The following is a 19,367-nucleotide window of genomic DNA, read 5'->3' as shown; positions in this document are numbered from 1 at the left end:
GCATTTGATCTTGAGTCCCACTCATTGTCTCCCGATGTGGGTTGTCGTTGTCCTCGTGGATGATGAACGACGCGGTTCCCAGCCTGCAATGCGTCTGTCATGCCCATGCAAGCACAAAACAGCACAGCATATCTCAACCTAGCTCATGCTGTATCCATATCCCTCTGCCATGCACCCAACGCCCCTGACCACTGGGAGAAACGCAGCAGCGCCGCCGTGCCACACGCGACAAGTGACTTTTCTGGGCAGCAAGGAGGGGTCATATCCTAGTTCAGCCCAACGATGAGGAACAGAGGAGGAGAAGAGGAGAAAGAGGGGAAAGTAGAATCAAACTCCCTTGGTTGTTGGCAAACCTCTCGGCTGAAACATATTGTAAGCCTTGGACCATGGATAGTTCACGCCTTGACTCGGATGCAACTCTGGTTTGCGAAGCCTTAATCCTACCTAATCCCACTCAAATCCATCGAGGCTTGCGTGACAGTTGCGAACTGTCCAAACCTTGCAGCAGGTATGCGTCGTCCGGACCGCGCGATGTATTCATTCTGTCGGCGACAGCCCGTTCGGCCCCGCAGTGGGCCTAGACATGCCGTGTGATCCTGTAACGAGGCCGACTGTCCCGCCCTCCAAGAAAAACCTGCGCAAACCTAGTTCGACACTGTCTTCGTCAAAGGCGCCAGAAAAACCGCGACATGTACCTCTAATTCAAAGACTATAGCTTGGGTTATGGCGAACGGGATATGACGCTACACTTTTAAGGTGTGCAGTGCAGTAAGTAGTTTGTAGCCATGGACGCTTTCACATTTCATCGAACAAAAATGAAGATAACCTTCGGCCTCATCGTAGGAACTGGGGCCATCATAACATCCTCTTAGGAACCATCGCATACCTAAACACATGCCGTGAGATTTCTAACGGGTCTGATATGCTGCGATCGATCCCAAGACCCAGCGTCGAGGAGCGGTTTCTTAATCGTCAAAGTACCAGCTCGTCCTTGGCATAAATATCGTGTGCTGTTATCTTCTTGGGCTACGCTGCGCTTGCGTTCGATGGGTCTGGTAGACTTGCTCGCTGGCGTCTCATAGACTGAGAGAATCGAGATTTGAAAGGTGATCTTGGTGTTTGCTACGTTGGAGGGAACAAAATTGGTAGCCTTGCCCATGACAGCCGTGACTGACTTCGACGGCAGGAAGCCCAAACCCGTGAGCATCGCAAGACCACATGCCGACGCTTTGTTCTGAACGAAGCTCCAGTTGGACGATACATGTGAACTACCAACCCAGTCAATTGAAGTAATGAACTGGCCGGCCATCGCATTATGACCGAGATCCAAAGTAAAGAAACACAGATTGTTGGTATAAGGGGTATCAATTCTTGTTGCCAATGCTTCCTATGCGCGTTTGCCATCCCTAGGCGACAGCTTTATTGCGAGTTTCGTCAATTCACTTGAAGCGTAAACGAACCTCGCAACGTTGCCCAACGCCCTCTAGAGCCACCTTGGGTATTCATGTACTATGGCACAGTGATGATCATCAGTCATGAGTCTCGCCTGCTTCGCCCCTATGCAACTTCCTGTGTCAAAGGAAAGCTCTACGCTCGTCGCCAGGTGTTTCTCCTACTCAACCCCCCAATCGTCGTCGTCTGCAACATCGTAGTCCATCTCAGGCTGTTGTTCAGGTTGCTGGTCAAGAGTGATCGCCGAGGACCCATTAGGAGCGGCGTTTCCTATGGCCACATCCTGGTCCATCGCGCCGGAATACTTGGACGTGCCGTTTTCCGCCGCGTTCTTGGCCAACGCAGCCACCCAGGACAGCTCAAGCTTACAATCGACGCCAGGTATCTCATGGTTTGTCAGCCCGTAATAGAACTTCTCAGCTGTCTTCCGGTGTTTGAAGGTAACCTGGGTATTTGAGGGCGTGGTGTTGATGTCGGTGAACTCTCCAATGCCCTTCACGAAATTTCGTTAGCGTATCTTGCGCACTGATCAGAGAATGCGCCAACTTACTAGGAGATACTGCCGCAGAGCCTCGTCCTTCTCTGGTGAGGTGAAGTCTACACCAGTAAGGGACACAGTCTTGGGACGGTTGTCCAACGAATAAGCCGCATACGCGGCGTGCACGTCGCCTCCGTATCCGCCGCGGTATGATCCTCTGCCCCGCGGAGCGAAGCCTCCTCGCCCGCGTGGCACAGATCCTCCTCGACCTCGGCCTCTACCGCGGCTAGCTGCGTACCAAGGAGTTGGCTCGTCCATCGCGCTTGGGTCTAGACCAAGGAGCTTAGCCTCGTCTTCCAGAGCCGCAAGCTGTGCCCGAAGGGCAGAACTCAATGATCCCGCGTCCTCATCGGGATTTTCTGGGCTTCCGCGCTTGGATCCCGTCAGTCTGGCCTGGAGCTTCTTTTGCTCCTCGCGATGTCGCGCGAGCAGCTCCCTTTGACGATGCTCCAATTCCTGACGTTGCTTGTCAAGCTCTTGCTTCTTCTGCATCTTCTCCTGGTGTAGTCTCTGAGCCTCCTCTTGCTTCTGTAGAAATTCTTCCATGTCGAATTCCGGTTCGGCCGGATGCTGTTCTCCGCCAAAGTCAGTGCCATCCGCTCCAGCTGCAGCAGCAGCTTGCTCGTTTTCGTCCTGATGCCAGAAGACTCTGACAAAACGGTTGTCAAAGATGACCTTCGGAGAACGGTAGGCGGCGTTGGCGGCCGTCCAAGAGTCATACTTCAAAACCGCAAGCCTTCTCTGCGGTTGCATCCAAATGTCTTCAATGGTGCCGAATTCCGAGAAAAACTCTCGAACAGACTCTTCAGACATGTGCTCGTCGGGAATATTCTCCACAACGATTGTAGTCCTTGTTTCGTCAATGACAGGACCCTCCGCTGAGAACGAGGCTCGGTTCTGACGCCGCCGGCTCTTAGCCCCTTGTCGACCCTTTTTGCCACCTCGACCGCCTCTCTCGGCGTTGAAAGCCTCCATCAGCTGCTGCATTGCCTGGAAATTCTGCGACATCATCATAGCTGCAGCCTGGACATCAAATTCTGCATCCTGATCAGTCTATATTCTGCGAGGTAGAATCCATGAGAGAAAGAGGATAACAATGTAGCTTTCAGTAGTCAACCTTATAATAAAATTTGTAAAGTCATCGCATAAATGCTCGGACGGAGTTCTCATCACGCTACGAGTAGGGAAAGAAGAAACAAAGTCATTTGAAACTTACCACCCAGGTGTGGAGGCCCGTTCGTAGCATCGTTGGCTGGCAACCAGATCGGCTCAGAGCCGTGGTCATACTGACAGGAGCTTCCACGAGCGCAATAGCCCTTGGTCGCGAAATCACGGCATTTCTGCCTGTTTCTTCTCGGACCTTGCGGCGTTCCATATGGAGGCACCTGAGAGTAGGCCGGCATTCGCGGCGACGCGTCGCGCCAGGCCTGAGGGCCGGTGGGTGGCTGAGGGTAGTGGGGATCATATGGCGCAGGCCCAGCTGGGAGCTGCGAATAGCCATTGGCATTTGGTTGGGTTTGGTACTCATTCGTGCCACCATCTCCTCTCATCATGGAGCTTGTGTCCCACTGGCCTCGACGCGGCTGCTTGTACGCTCTCTCGGCGTGACCGCTCGACGCGTCTACATCGCCTCTGTCATAGTATGAGCGCTTTCGCGAACTAGTCTGAGGTAATGTGTCGGAACGACTCGTGTGCGAGGAAGGTTCTGTGTAACGGATTTCGCCTGCAGTCTCGAATCGCTTGTTGGGCGGAGAAGGTGCGCCGGGCAGGTAAGACTTGTATTCAATGACGCGAAACAGTTCGTCGACAAAGTCAGGTGCGGTATCTAATTCATTAGTGAATGGACGCATTGTTCGGAGATTTTTTTGGTACTAACCTGTGTTGAGAAATTGCGGCAGCTCGCTTTCGCAAGCCGTACGAATCGGCGCAGCGTCTCCTTCCTGGGATGCGAGAAGAGCAAGGACATAATCTGCCAGGATGTCCGTCTCGGTATCAGAGCTGCCATATGTTAGGGAAGATGCAAGGTATGACGGGGATGATGAGAGACGGACACTTCGGGCAGCTTTTTCATGAGCCATGCCTTAAGCAAGGGCCCATCTTCCTGAGGAAAAAACATGGTAGCGATTCGGACTGTGCCAAACCATGGAGTTGAAGCAGCACTGCTGTATCAATAAGTCTGATACTTGTGATGTGTCGAAGAAATGGGACGAAGTCATTGTCGTTGTTCGGGGGGGAAACCCTCAAACGAACGAGATTTTCGCGCCTACCGGAGAAACGGATCGTGTGGTTGAAGAAAGCAAGAAGCACCCGGAGCGAGGCTGAACTTTTTTTTATTCGCGCCTCGCTAGGACAGACCCACTTTAAACCTAAGTGGGCTCACTCCAGGTCATAGGCCTCTTCGTAGCTGTCTGTACCCATGCTTCTCTAGGTAAGGTAAGGAGAGCCTACCTTGCTGTCCGTGCCTGTCCGATGGGAGAACTTGCAGGGTCCTCTAATGTCAAAACAGGCACAAGCCCTCGTGTATCAATTGATCAATTCCCAATGCACATACGCACGCTGCCGCTTACTGGCATTGTCACACTCTTTCCAGGAATTGACATATTGAACTTGTTTGTCATCATTCCGAGACTACGCAAAAGCTATGGAAAGAACCGGGCTCTTAATTTTTGATATCATCCACCAAACCCAGTTCATCAAATGTGCCCAGAAAAGCACAACGCCATTTTCTATTAACCCGTGGGAAAGGCGTTTACAGCTTGTCGTAGTACTGAAAACAGTTAGCATCATGTCAATGTGAACAGATATCGAGGGTAAACTTACGTTCTCAACACCCGGAACCTCAGTCTTGAGACCCTTACGCTTACGCATCTCCTGGACGACCTGTCCGACCTTGGAGGTGGCATCGAGAGGAGAACCACCGGGCAGAACCTGCCAATGGTCAAAGACGGACTGAGGGAAAGCCTGTCCGGAGGTGGCCTGGCGCAAATCGCCATTGAACCCGAAGGATTCCATGACGGGCAAGTAAGCTTTGATTGTGAAGAGAGGAGTACCAGGACGCTGCTCCTCGTTGAAAACGTGACCACGTCTGCGGGTAAGGACACCGTAGACACCACCCATGGCCTGCTCGGGAACCTGGATCTCGACCAAGAAGACGGGCTCGAGGAGAGCGGGCTCGGCAAGCAGAGCAGCGGCGTAGAGAACACGACGGGCAGTAGGGATGATCTGACCACCACCACGGTGGATGGCATCGGCGTGCAGGGTAACATCCATGATGTTGAAGCGAGTGGAGCGCATGGGCTCCTCAGCGACGGGACCCTCACGGGTGGCCCACTGGAAACCAGAGACGACGGAGTCCTTGATTTCGTTGAGGTACTGGACAGCCTTGGTCTGGTCAACGAGCAAGTTGGCACCAGTGGTGTCGGGGCCGAAGGTCCAGATCTTGCGGGCGTCGGTGACATCCCAGCCGAAGTCGTCGGCGAGGATACGAGCACGAGCCTTGAAATCGTCACGGGGGCCGATCTTGCCAGCCTCGATCTCCTTAGAGAGCTCCTCGTCGATGGGCTCGGCGATCATGTACAGACGGTTGTGCTTGTTGGGAGACTTGGACAGAGCAGTGATGCTGGACTTGCCGGCAACAGTCTCGCGGTACTGGACGACGGGGTCGGAGATGATGAGAGGGACACCGGCGTGGTCGTTCTCGAGATCGTTCAGGCAAATCTCCAGGTGAAGCTCACCAGCGCCGGCAACGACGTGCTCACCAGACTCAGAAGTGTAGGTGAGGACGCAAGGGTCGGACTTGGACAGACGCTTGAGACCCTCAACAAGCTTGGGGAGGTCCTGGGCGTTCTTGACCTGGACGGAGCGCTGCACGACGGGGGAGACGGAGAACTTCATGACCTTGAGGTTGTGGGCGGTGTCGCTGGTGGTGAGGGTACCAGACTTGAGAAGGAACTGGTCAATACCGACCAGACCGACAATGTTACCGGCAGGCATGTCGTCGATGGCCTCGACCTTACCACCCATCATCAGGACGGTACGCTGGATGGCCTTGATGAAAAGGTCCTCCTTCTTGCCAGGGACGTAGTTGGGTCCCTGGATGCGGACCTTCAGACCGGAGCGGACGGTACCGGCGAAGACACGACCGAAGGCGTAGAAACGTCCCTTGTCGGAGGTGGGAACCATCTTGGAGACGTAGAGCATGAGAGGACCCTTGGGGTCACAGTCACGAATGGCAAGGGCAGCCTCATCATCGGGGGGACCCTCATACAGAGTCTCGGCACGGTACTTCTGGGCCGTGACGGGGGAAGGAAGGTGGAGAATCATCATCTCCAGAAGAGCGTCGGCAGCGGGAAGGAAAGTGCGCATGACAGCCTTGAGGAGCTGCTTGCCCTCCTTGTCCTTGTCCTCAGTGGCGAGCTTGAGGTCAAGCTTGGAGAGAAGGGTGGTAACCTCATCCTTCTTGAAGTTCATGACAGCGGAGAAAATCTTGAAAATGGGGTCCAAGATGAACTGGTTGAACGCACGCTCCAGAGGCTTGCCCTCGTGGGTGCCCTTGCTCGTCCACTTCTTGGTATGCGGGTTGAAGTAGCTGTCACCCCAAAGTCTAGAAGGAGAGGGTTAGCAAAAAAATAAAAAATGAAATTCAACGAGTAAGTTCTGTGTCAACTTGCCTCTCCATCATCTTGTTGCGGTCAACACCGAACTTCTTGGCGTAGCGGACGGCAAACTGGCGGACGGTGAAGGCCCAGCCGTGCAGACCGGAACCGAAGGCGATGGTTCCCTTGTAGGGGTAGACCTGGACGTCACCGAGAGACTTGTCGAAGTAGGTGGAGATGATGACGTTGACGGACTCGATGGTACGAGAGAAGGACTGGTACAGGTCCTCCTTGGACACCTGAAGCTCGAGAAGAGCACGGTCGACCTTGTTGATGATGACGACGGGCTTGATGCGCTCACCGAGAGCCTGACGCAGGACAGTCTCGGTCTGAACGCAGACACCCTCGACGGTGTCGACGACGACGAGAGCACCGTCAGTGACACGGAGGGCAGCAGTAACCTCGGAAGAGAAATCAACGTGACCGGGAGAGTCGATCAGGTTGATCAAGAAGTCGGTACCATCGGTCTTCTGGCCGACGATATCCTTGACATCCTCGGGGTCGACGCCGTGGTACAGAGAGATGGCAGTAGACTTGATAGTGATACCACGTTCCTGTTCATCTGCACGTGTATCCGTTGCTCTTGCGTCTCCTGCCTTGGCGGTGGAGATGATACCGGCCTTGGACAGGAGGGAATCGGTAAGGGTGGACTTTCCGTGGTCGACGTGGGCAATGACGGACATGTTACGGACGTTGGTGGGCTTGTCCATAAGCTGCCGGATCTCCTCGATCGTGAAGCTGTGATAGTGATGCCATAGTCAGCCAACTGAAGCAGCGATGAAAGCTTATCTCCGAAAAGGTGAGGTGTTGTTGCTGCAAGTCGGGGTAGGGAGTGGCATTCCTCAATAGCGTAGGTGCCGCAGCGTGCCAACTCGGCATCATCAAGGAATTGCCCATCGCCGCGGTAAAAAGGGCAAAAGCGCGGGCGAGATTGCCAACGACGACGAGAACAGGAGCAGGCAACAAGAGTGGACTCACTTGACCATTTTGACGGCGGTGGCTCGGCGAGCACTTCAAAAATTGGTATGTGTAAGGTTGAAGTTGGGCGAAGCGGGGTTGAAGAATTTGCCCCGCGCTCACAGAGTGCTGAGACCTTTTTCTACTTGAGAAAAGAGGCAAGCAGATAAAGCTTGTGAGATGCCGAAGGTTGAAAGACGACGGTTCCAGGAACGACAGGGGAACTTGAGCTCCTCTGCCACTTCTTTTATCGTCGGGGAGATGATGGGAAGGGCGGGATGGGGAGGAGAAGAAGAAGAGAAAATTTGGAAGTGGTGCAGGCTCTGCTTGAGGTGAAGTGGGTTGGGTTGTGCCAGACGTTGCCCCGAGGGAAAAAAAGTTAGTGCTGTTACGCCGTGGGTGCGTGGGCGCTGGCCCTCGCCGGATGAGAAAAATGGGTACGGTGGGGCGGCCAGAGAGTGAGGAAAAAAACCCCGCCACTCTCGCCCTCCTGCCATATTTTTTTTCCCCCCACCCACCACTGACCAGTGCTCTCTCCAACCACAGCAACTGCAAAACATCACCCCTTCACCACCTTAGGTGTGGTGGGATGAAAGTGGGCACCCTTCGATCGCACCTGCTCATTCGGCCACTGAAAGCCGCGTGAGTCGGCCATTGAATCAGCCTGCTCGCCGTGGCGCCACTCCGTCCCCATTTGCTGCCCGTAGGATTAACACTCTGCATACGCTCCCGCCTGTGTTGACCCCTCAGTACCCAGACACCTACCCATGGTTCACGCGTACCTGCCCGTGCCTACTGAGCGACCGGGCATCGATGGCGGCCCCAAGCACCCCAAAGTAAGGTAGGGTGTCTAACGCCTGTGCTGAGCAGCGGTCCCTTCCCTGGCCCTTGGAGTGCTACCTAAGGTACCTTGTCTACCTACTTACCTAGGTATGCGAAGATGGAAGGGCAACAACCCTGGTCCCCTCGCACCAGAAAGTCCGGACGGCGGACACGAGCTTCAGTGTCTCATCAGACACTGGGCGCTGCTCGTCCGGGGTCTCGTTATTGGCGTCGCCAGCCAGACGCATCTTTGACACAGAACCCGTTTGAATTAGACCAAGCTCGATGCTCTCTCGCCTTAAAATTTTCTGCTGTAGACCATCCAAACCACCTCAGTAATCCTGGGATTGTGGTTTCAATGGAAAGACCCAAAAAGCAGCTTAGTGTGGCAGACTGTGCGAATCCAAAGCCCCGCCCTGGCTGTGTGATCAGCAGCCCGGCCCCCTCCTTGGGACTCGACCCCTCTGTATGACCCAATGACGACGTTGACCGGATTAACTCTGCCCAACTGCCAGCGTTATCCGGCAGGGAGTCATCGGCCTTCCGCCGCAACTATTTATTCAACCGGTCGGCGGCTGAAACAAAATGATTCTGTGAATAAGGGCGCGCCGAACGACTGGATTTCCAGACCGAGCTGTATCTGTACACTCAGTTGGATCCGGGCCACGTCACAGAGCACACCGAGAAGGTCTGTATTGGTGGCGGGGCAAGGTCTAGTCACATGATGCATTCTGTGAGGAATGCGATTGGGATATATGATTACTAAGATAAGACGGGACTTCCATGTTCGCGTCTGGTGTGTACGTGAGGCACGCATCAAGCTCATTCCCCGCAAACTCCCTTAACGCCGAACCAAAACTGCAAACAACCCCCAAAGCTTAGGTACTTATAGTACACGCCGAGTGACTCAACGCTGGGTTTTATGATCCCAAGATTTTAGAGTACGCATCTTCCACCTCGCCGGCCAACTCAAGTAGAGCTACGATGACGATCTGATGCGTCAGGTTGGGCAGCCGGTCTCGGTGAAGGCCAATCCATTCTAGCGGCGGCGTTGCCTCTCCCATATCCCTCAACTGGGGTGTCTCGATAATGGGCGGTTCCAGTGCCACATAGTCGTACTTCGACTGCGGCACGTTCACCTCGGCCGTGATCTTTTGCTGCGATGAGCCTCCCACCTGCTGCTCCTCTGTATCTGGCACGCCCGTCACCTTGATGGCCGTGAGCGGGAGCTCTTTGCCCCAAGTCTGCTCTAGCGACTTTGCGTGATTGGCCCACATCCCTCTGATATAGCTGATGCGCGAGTAGTTCCATCCCACCTCGACTTTGCCCTCGAATGCGCTCTTGAAAATGTAGTCGATGCGATTTTGATTCGGCGTTTGCCATGTTTGCATGACTGCACCCACCTTGGGCACCTTCAGAATGGTTCCACCACGAGACCCTGTGGCTCTCTCGACCACGTCCTCCACAGAAATTTCACTAAGCGTCTTCGGCGCCTCAATATTTCGGACGCCGGCGAGTCCAATACGCAATTGACCGAGCGTGAGCCCCAAGATGCTGTGGACGCGCCGTTGTTCAATGCTTGCGGCGAATCTTGCTTCCGCATCCAGAGCTTCCATTTTGAACACTTGGTGGTCCGAAAACGTGCTCGGAAATACACCAAGATTCAGGGCCTTGAGCGTCACCACAACATCGGTGTCGAGGGAGATAGGTGACTTTGACAACGTATCTTCTTCTCGGAACTTCGGCAAGCTTGTCAGATGAGGAGACGCCGCAGTGTTCCCATAAGACCGTCTCCGCATGAACTTCTCGATTTCTTGCAAGGACATTTCGAAGTTGGCCCTTCGTTCTTGTATCAGCTTCTGCACTGCCTGGTAAAGAGCAACACCTTGCGCTGCAGATGTCGTGGTGCCAAAAACCTGTACCGCGTCTCCGTCAAAGATGGCCACCAACCGGTCTCCGCTGCCTTCGAGACTGCGACGAACGTTGTACATGAGAAGCTGCAGAGATGTGATGTCGGCTACGAGGAACGCTTGGTAGTCAAACGCTGCCTTCACTCGAAATTGGCTGAAGCCAAGCGATGCTTGAACAAGAGGTGTTTCGTTGAGCGCTTGCTCTCTCTCAGGCCATTGGATTGACGTCCGAAGCTGAAATTTTTGGAGGGCAATAAAGCCACTCAATCTGCCGGTGCAGTCGATGCCAATTCTTTCGAAACCAAGGCAGAGATTTTGCTCCCAGTCTGATGTCTTCTTCGATGAAACCCAGAATTCTTTGATGGCGAAAATGGATTTGCCAATGGCTTGACCCATATCGACGCCGACGTTCAAAGAGGCAATCGATACTGTTGCTGTCCAAGGGAACGCCGCAGTTGCAGCCACCTGCTGGTATCTTTGAACCAAGTGGCCTTGCGACGTCTCTGTGTTAAGCTTTGCCACTGGGGCCGTAGTCGTGTTTCGAAGTTCGTTAGGATACCAGATCTCGCGGAAAAGCAAGAAGTCCTGAAGCTGTTTGGCGTTGATTGAAACATTCATAGGGCTCACTTTGAGAATAGCAGACACGCCACTGGTTCCGCTGACGTGTTTGCTGTTCATCAACGATAGCACAATCGAGTCAACGTCAAAGCTCCCCGTCGACTCTCGGGAATATACATGCTGAACGGACGCTTGGAGCTTGGAGAACGCGCCTGATATGGAGAAGAAGTTGCCTTGTTCCACGGATCGTACGGTGTTGACGGTGAAGTAGATGTCGTCAAAACAGGTTGTGGCAGCAACGCGGGCGATGGGCTGACAACTGAGTGAAAACTCTTGACGACATATTCGAAGACCGAGGTTCAATTTGAGACGACCAATGACGGCGTTCGGGTCGGCAGTGAGAATGTTATCCTCGTTGCCAGGTTTGGGCTTGGATGCTGCAGGAGTCTGAACCGCCGGAGCATCTGTGTCCTTGCTGACAACCTCTTTAACGCTCGTTGTCATATCCATGATTAATGGCACAACGGAGGGATACAAGATATTGCTCGATGCGTCGATCTTGATTTCGCCGTACAGGGAAGGATCTTCGCGGCCGTTGTCGCGATACTCGAATTTCCAGGCCAGACCTGGAGTCCTGAGCACAGTGCTGCTGCCGGAGTCATCAGTGCTGAACTGGCCATATTTTCCGGCCAAGGAAGGCCTGCCAGTTCTTGAATTTCCACGAAGCCCATCCGTCGGTTTCTTGCCAGACACGTAAACCACAGCACCCGAGAAGTCAGCGTCTACCAAAAGAGATTCTAGACGTTTGGTGCCGAAGACACTGCGTCTCGGGGGAGCCGGCTCTTCGACCTTCTCTATCTTGTCGACTTTGGCAGGAGCTGTTCCCGTGGTCCAATTTTGCGATGCACGCTGCACATTCTTGATTGAGAGCCCGATGGAGTCATTCAATATGGCCGCAGGAATGATGAAGCCCGAGGTTAGACGAAGATCAAGCGACTTGCCAACTGCCTGGAACGCCAAGCGGCGCGTGTTGGGGTTGGAGACGTATGCGATGTTAAAAACGACCTCCGGAAGCAAAGCCGAGTGAAGAGACCTGAGGCTCCTGTCTTGACCCGGAGGAACCATTTGAAGCTGGAAGTTCTCGATGGTGAGTCTGGCTGACTTTGTCTGGCGTGTTCCAAAGCTGACCAATTGAACTGATAGGATTAGGTCTTCTTTGTTCCCTGCAAGTGGCATTAAGTCGTCCGAAGGATCTCCAACGAGCCAGCAAACTTGAGTGTCGCGCACTTCAAATCGGTAAACAATAGACGAGAGAAAGGAGTCAATAATGTCCGGTTCCTCCATCTCCTCTTGATCGTTGATCGCAATGCGTGGTCTGGTTTGCCGAATTTTGCGTAGATACTCAAGCTCTCGAGAGGTATCGAGATCTTTGATTTTGTCGCCCATGTAACCTAGCGCAGCAACCACCGTTGATACAGTCTCGGGTGATAGATTGATTTCAAGCCCGTCGCTCCTGAAGTTGAAGGATCTCTCTTCTCTGCCGTCCTCTGTGGGACGTGTGTTTGCTGAAATCAGAGCTCCCAGAGCAAGGCTGCCGCAAGATCTCATCGCGTTGTCTTTGCCCTTTTGTACGTCAATCAAGATCTGCCGCAGGTTGACATGTAGCTCGGGCTGCGCCAAGATTGGCCCATGGGACTCGTGCCGATTCGAGACTTCCAGATGCACTCGATCCAAGGCAAAGGACAAGCATGCTGTTGGGTCGTTTTCTGAGACTAGCGGTGTCTTTCCAAACATTTCGATGCCAGCCAAGGTGAGATGGATTGTGTAGACAAGATTTGATGTCGACGGTGGCGGAGAAGTCTCCTTGGGCGCGGCAGAAGGCGTCTCGCCGAAGATTTCGCTGATATGCTCTTGGATGGCCTTGGTGCTCTCTTGCAATTCAGTGACGGCACTGGAGATCTGCGGTCTGTTTAATGCCCGCAGCAAGCTGTAAACCGCGGAAGCATCGAGTTGCATTAGCTCCACAGAGCCGAATACCGACACTGAATGCTCTTCCTGGCCCATATGGCTAACAATCCGGCCGTTCGTGGGTGGGATGCGTAGAAGTGAAATGCTGCGAGGCTGATTTTTTACGTCCATCCGGATCTCGTGCGAGTTTTCCTTCACATCGAAGTCGAAGATAAGCTCCTTTCCAAAATTGGCAGCCACTGCTGCTCGTGCCACAACGCCAGAGATGTTGTATGTCATGGACTGGAGGAGTGGTACGCTTATGAGGTACTCGTCTAGGAACATCGCAACGTTGACCCGGAAAGAAGAGAGTCGTTCGGCTATCTTGATGCTATCGCGCCGAGGCGCCGGTGACTCTGGCAGCTGCTTTTGAAGCTTATGAATTTGGGTAAACTCGTCCTTGACCAGATAATCGACCACTTCCACGAGAAAGAGAGGATCTTGCTTCACAGCCAGAGTCAAATTGCGACTGCTGGCCGTGGATTTGATTGTGTGACACGACGTAGTGTCTGTCTCCAGTAGCTCGTGAGAAATAAACACGCTCGGGTCTCTCAATTGGAACATCCCCAAGAGCTCGGATCGATGGTGCAATCTTGACGTAACTGCATCACAGCTCAAAATGAAGTTGATGGATGAGCCGGTCTTTTCGTACCCATCGATCAAGCAAGATGCTTTCAGATTGTGGCCTAGGGATGTAGCGCTTAGATTGATGGTGTCGATTTCGACAGACCCACGCCCCACAGCCAGAACAACATGGAAGGCGTCCTGGGACTTCATCTTGTTTTCCGAAGGCGTGCTCTGTTGTGGCTGTTTTCGTGGCTTTGCTGCCCGGCTCGATTTGTTGTATAGGCGGAGAACGTCTTCAGCTAACTCGCAGAGCTCCCAATTCAGCATAACGGCCGCTTCTCCGCAGTAAACGTTCAGAACGGTCATGTTTTTAGGGCTCTCCGACTGTTCATGAGAAACGACAATCTTCCTCTCCAACCTCGTTGTCAAATCAGCGAAAACGATCCGGTTTTCCTTCGGCCCGGGATCCAAAAGCAGTTGTATGTCCCTCAACCGAAGAGTAGCCAGAATGGGTAAGTCAGGCGTTGCAGAGTTGCCAGTAGCGTTCATCTGACCGAATACGTTTCTGATCAGCTCGGAACCTGCTACGTCATATAGATCCCAGCTGCGCCATCGTTGGAAAGCATCGATCACTCGCTGAGAGGCATCGGGTAGCGGAGTCACCGAGCCGGACAAACAATTGATTTGTAGATCGTCTCTAAAGCTGGCTGGCATTCTGGTCCATATCTGACGCAGCCGGGCGGCCATCTTCCATGAATCATAGGTCCGGAGATGTTCTGATGCCGATCGTAAGACCGCTGAAGGGCGCGTCAGAAAGGATGGATCGCCAACTGGATGGCCATCTGTCATGAGCTTGTAGACGAAGTGCTTGATCCGATCTTCATGTCGAAATATGGTCTGGCTTAGCACCTCTCCTAGCTCTGAAGCAACGCTGCCAGTCCGATGTATTAGCGAAGCCAGATACTCGATCTTCTCCGATGCAGTGCTGCTTTTGATGCCACCAATATCTGCGTCAATGTAGGTGACGTCCTTTGAGCCCAGTGACAGCATTACCCGCTCGATTTGGGCCATGAAGGCTGCTTGATTTTCTTCCGCCCCGGACAATCGCTCCGAAGCAGACACCTCGGCAGATCCGAGCTTAAGTAGAACCGATGACCTTTTGCTGCTCTTCACCGGCTCTTCTGGGTCTTCCCAAGCCTCACTTGATCGGAGACATAACGAGAGTTTTGACAACGACACATCATACTGGTCTTGTTCCTCGCCTCCGGGATTGAGATGATCCACAGACGAAGAGTTTAGAAACCGGATGCTGGCTTTGGGGATCCTGAGCATTACGTCCGTGATTTCACCCGCAACCTTCTTCTTCTTTTGATGGTCGAAGATGTCGGTCATTGACGCGATCTGTAGACTGTCGAGAATGCTTTCCGGCTCACTTGGCTGCAGTGCTGCAATGAGCAAAGAGGCATGCCGTACAGCAGCAGGATTGAGAAATGCGGTCACCCCCGAGGGTATTTCGATTATAATGCTGTTTTGAGCACGGTCTTCTGTCAAGGAGTCCGGGTCAATATCATCCAGGTCAAATTTCGAGAAGCCGAATGCTGACTGCTTTTCGTCCATCTCGATGCTTTGCATGACAGCTTCCGATGTATCTGGCCGGATGCTCTCGAGAGGGAATGGTGGGGTGAAAAATTGGCTGGAGAAAGCCACAGACGAGTGGTAATTCGTATCTCGTTGCAAATCCCCGACAGCACTGTAGAATGCGGAGTGGCGACCAGTTGAGGCTGAGATATCACGCTGGTGTTGGGGATGCCGCTTTCCTACTTCAGGGCTGTCAGGATAGAGAAGATCAGATTGCCTGGACTTCGCCCGTGACCTGACTGAGCTTCTTGGCCTCACCACGCTGCTGTTGCTGGAACTAGTAGTGGCGGTGGACAGGAAGGAACTCTTGTGGCGAAGACGCCGGCTGCGGCTGAAAGTTGACCGGCTATCAAAAGATCTTTGATCTCCGATGGTGCCGTCCAAGACCGTTGGATGGGGAACTGGCGGGAATCCTTGGGCAGGAGGATCTTGTTGATCAGGGAGCATCTCCTCCAAGATGCTGGGCAGCAACAGGAATTCGGTGCGACCTGTCCGCTGATCTTCACGGCGAATGAGTTCCTGTTGCAACTTGCGCTCTTCAGAAAAATGGAACTTTCTTCCGATTATGGCCACTCGGATAGAGGCTTGGAAAAAGGCATCGGTCTCAACGCCGTGCTGAGCTTTCCACTTGTGTCGCATGGCAGACTCGGAGTTAACACACGAAACCTGAATATCGGGGATCTTGATGTCTGCACGTCTGGAGTAATGCGTTCGAGCCCAATCATTGAACTTAACGTCAAGCGTGCCGGTAGAGAAAAAGAATGCTGCGTCTTCCACATGACACCAGACGCGAACGGCTTGCACAGCTACCCTCAAGAAGGTGACATCGTACACAACAATTGACGAAAGCGGTATCAAGGCATTCTCGTCGTCGTCGAACTCGAACGCGAAGGCCTTGCCTCCACTGATCAATGCAGTCAGAAAGTCGGTCGAACATTCGCCTGAGACTGTTCCAACAGAAATATCCCAATTACACAGGTATGTCGGTTCTGTGGGAGGGAGTCCAAACAAACGATGGCCATAAATCGTGATACCGTCGACGAAGATTTGCGTGCTTGATACTGCACTTATTGGCGTCTCCATGCCTGATTCTGTGTTTCCGAGAGACAGGTTCAGAGGATTGAGGTTGACCTGCAGATCCATGTAGTAATTCGTGAAACGGAGATCTAACGACAGGCCAGCGGTCTCGATTTGAACGTGGCGCTGGCTGGAGTACAGATTGGCAGGCAGTAGTATGCGAGGGTCATCAACCTTGACACACAGAATGACGTCTAAATCGTTTGATTTCTTCGGCGGCGGTCGTGTTGCCAACTCCGCGTCAGGATTAAGTTCTTTCGCTCTTAAAAGTTCCTGATACTCTTCCAGAGTTTTGAAGTGAATGTAGTCTCCAAGGTAGTTGTCCTTCAGCACCAGAAAGTATCGTATCAGAAAGCCATACAGGGTTATGGTGGGCGATTGTACACCCATGTTCAGGGTCAGTGTATCAATATTGGCTGGCGACGTCGTGGCGTTGTAATGATACTTTCCGTCAAGCTCGAAATTCTCACCGTGGCCAATCTCTTTCGATGTGATGAACGCCGCTTGTGTGTTCCACGGTGGCACATGCAAAGACAATTTGAAAGCCTCCGCACCGAGAGCAAAAGAGACTGCGTTGATGCTGGGCCGAAATTTGTCGATAGGAATGCAAACATTCGTTACCAGGGACGGGCTCTGAGCTATGACATACGCATTATCGTCCAAGTCAGTGGGGTTATTGATGATGTTGCCGTCGTTGATGTTCAGATACAACTTGACGTTGCGGAGGTCCAAGTTGAGATAGTATCTGAAGGGAGTAAACACCAGGTACTCGGCTGGCGGACCTGTGGCCCAGTCGTCGACCAAGTCAATCAGAAGGAAGACATGGTCCCTGAGAATGAACAATTCCAATTCGTCTGCGACGACGTTGAAGTACCAGGATCTCAATGAGTTCCACTTCAGGGGCGTAGATAAATCGCAGGATATGCGCTGAGCCCCTGAGCGCCACAGGAGCTCATGATTAACGCTACTTGCAAGCTCAGTACTAGGCAGATCAACGTCTAATTTCATTTGGTACCCGGTTGCGCTGGCCAGCATGTCCATTGTGAAAGAGATTGTCGAATTGCCAGGGACGATGAAATCAAGCCAACCGCCGGGACGCAGAGGGGCGGCATCAGGCTTCATGTCTTTCTTGGCCCGATTTCGTTGTTTCCGCCGTTGCTGCTGCGGGGGTGTCGTTTTCATGGGAGGCTCCTTTCCTTTCCATCTCCAGTTCTTGGAATCCTCTCGTATTGGTATGCGTAGTGTCACCTCTTCGTCCAATTCGACGTATAACTTGAACTGGGTAGGAACACGGTACGCACCCTCTGCAAGAGGGGTCGCAGGAATTGCGTCCTTGGATAGACTGGGCACAAAAACACGCTGAAGATCGGCCCTCTGGCGGTCAGCCCATGGCCCGTAGTTTACAATTCCACCCTTGATGGCGAGGATCATTCCCCAAGCCGGGGCTTCATCGCCATTGATGTACGTTGCTGTGCTCGTGTCTTTAGACTGTCGTCTCGCGGCTTCCGCTGTGACCTTTCCGACAACGTCCCAGTAGATTGTCAACGTTGCCTCAGGACTGTCTACGATGGTCGACTCGGCGGCGTATTCTACGCCAGCCCAACGCAATCTGGCATCCTGTTCGTCCTCGTCAAGATATCGTGCCAAACCTTGCCAATGACTGGACCCAGGTATCTGCGATACGGCTGTCGTAAGAGGGCTCCTAGAACCCAACGAGAAGGACTCGACCGATTTGCGCCAGTACGGGACCAGATTCCTCAAAGTGCCCAGTGCACGGCGCCGTTGTCTCTTGAAAAATGATGTCTTGTAAGTCGGACTAGGTTCCTGGGCTACTAGTTTTTCTCGACTTGCCCTGGCGGCCTGGTCCTCTTTGAAGTCGTCATTTTCTCTCATCTCTACAATGGGATGCTGGAATTTGATCTTGAAGATCTGTTTGTACGGGTCGGGCGTTGACGTTTTTGAGGCATCGATTTCGCCTGACAGTCCATCGGCTTTGACAATCAAGATGGCCTTCGTGTTGTCGTTTCCCAAGACCACCGCCGCTTTTTGGCAAGTAACGAAGATAGGGAATAGCTGCAGCAGGAAGGGTAGGTCGGAGTCGGGCTGAGTGGCCTCATTACTTCCTTCAGGCACATCAGAAGGTGTGCTAATTTGGCTGGCGGAAGAGCCACGGCGACCTAGAGTATTTCCTATTCTGGAAAGAAGCGCAGCTCCAGGAGCTTCCTTTTCAGGGGCATCTTGTGAGCGATCTGACTTCTCGGATTCCCTCTGCCCTCGATTTCTGAGAGACGCCGTCTCTTCTTTAGACTCGAAGGCCGTTGACACGTTCTCGGCAGCGGTCGGTTCCTTGAGTCCAGCCAAAACGCTGTCGTATGCCGGGCTTCGATTGTAGATGAACCACTCCAAGCCAACTAGAGACATGGTCACCCTGCAAGGAAGGTTTGAGTGACGTCCATTTGTGAGAAATGATGCCTGTTCAGCTTGCTGCTGTGCCGAAGCTTTGATGTCCACCTCGCGCACACGGCGCAACCAGTACCTCCAAGTGACGTAGCCATGTTGAACGAGAAAGGTTTCGTTATTGCCGTGATACCGCAGGCCGGTAAAGAATATGCGGCCGCCGAGAAGGGAGACCTGTAACGCCTGGATGTCGAGGTAAATGCGGTAGCGGTGCCAAGTGTAGGTGCGTATGCCCCACGAAAGTAGGGATCCGAAGGCTCGGTTGAAGTAAAGGAGAAAGAAGACGGCACTGGGGAGAGTAAGCAATTGGTCGCGTTGTTTGCCAAAGAGTTGTCGATTCTCACAGAGCAGCGCAGACGAGCATGTAGGCCAGAAACTCCCTGTAAGGATCAGCGGTCAGCATTGGCGAAGCATTATCATGTCAAATCGCGTCATGTACCCGTTGAAGGCTGGCGTTCCCGCCGGAGCGGGATTGGGCTCCCCTTCTTGCGCCATTGCAGAACGGGATCCTCAGAAGCGGCAAGACTCAAGCGGTGGCATCGAATTCAGAGGGTCTCGATCTACTCTTCTGCCATGTCTCTCGTGTGGGTTCGGGTGTTCGTGGTCGCAGGTCGCAGGGGAGATTGGTGCAAGTGTGGTGGTGTTGTCCGAGGAGCACCAGCACGGAGCTAGCAAGCAGTCGCAAGCAGTGCTAGCAGTCCGCGAGATGGAGCATTTGGAGGGGATCGC

At 53.2% G+C, this 19,367-nt stretch overlaps 2 protein-coding genes across 2 annotated transcripts; both read right to left on the bottom strand.

Annotated features, from left to right (window-relative positions):
• Positions 1 to 1,612: 1,612 nt before the first annotated feature.
• On the bottom strand, positions 1,613 to 7,631 carry GCG54_00008942 (Elongation factor 2; the record flags this gene model as incomplete). Its single annotated transcript, XM_045408897.1, has 8 exons — positions 1,613 to 1,945; positions 2,003 to 3,027; positions 3,207 to 3,815; positions 3,867 to 3,988; positions 4,042 to 4,091; positions 4,811 to 6,593; positions 6,694 to 7,383; positions 7,624 to 7,631. 8 exons carry the CDS (start codon positions 7,629 to 7,631, stop codon positions 1,613 to 1,615), a joined length of 4,620 nt encoding a protein of 1,539 aa, XP_045257813.1.
• Positions 7,632 to 9,344: 1,713 nt separating this feature from the next.
• GCG54_00008941 (Protein CSF1) lies at positions 9,345 to 19,133 on the bottom strand (the record flags this gene model as incomplete). Its single annotated transcript, XM_045408896.1, has 3 exons — positions 9,345 to 18,927; positions 18,983 to 19,018; positions 19,078 to 19,133. The coding sequence occupies 3 exons, from the start codon at positions 19,131 to 19,133 to the stop codon at positions 9,345 to 9,347; spliced, it is 9,675 nt and encodes a 3,224-aa protein (XP_045257812.1).
• Between the last annotated feature and the right edge of the window lie 234 nt (positions 19,134 to 19,367).

The sequence above is a fragment of the Colletotrichum gloeosporioides genome, assembly GCF_011800055.1.
Source record: "Colletotrichum gloeosporioides strain Lc1 chromosome Unknown consensus_92, whole genome shotgun sequence".
Taxonomy (NCBI): Eukaryota; Fungi; Ascomycota; class Sordariomycetes; order Glomerellales; family Glomerellaceae; genus Colletotrichum; species Colletotrichum gloeosporioides.
This window is presented reverse-complemented; position numbering and strand designations above follow the sequence as displayed.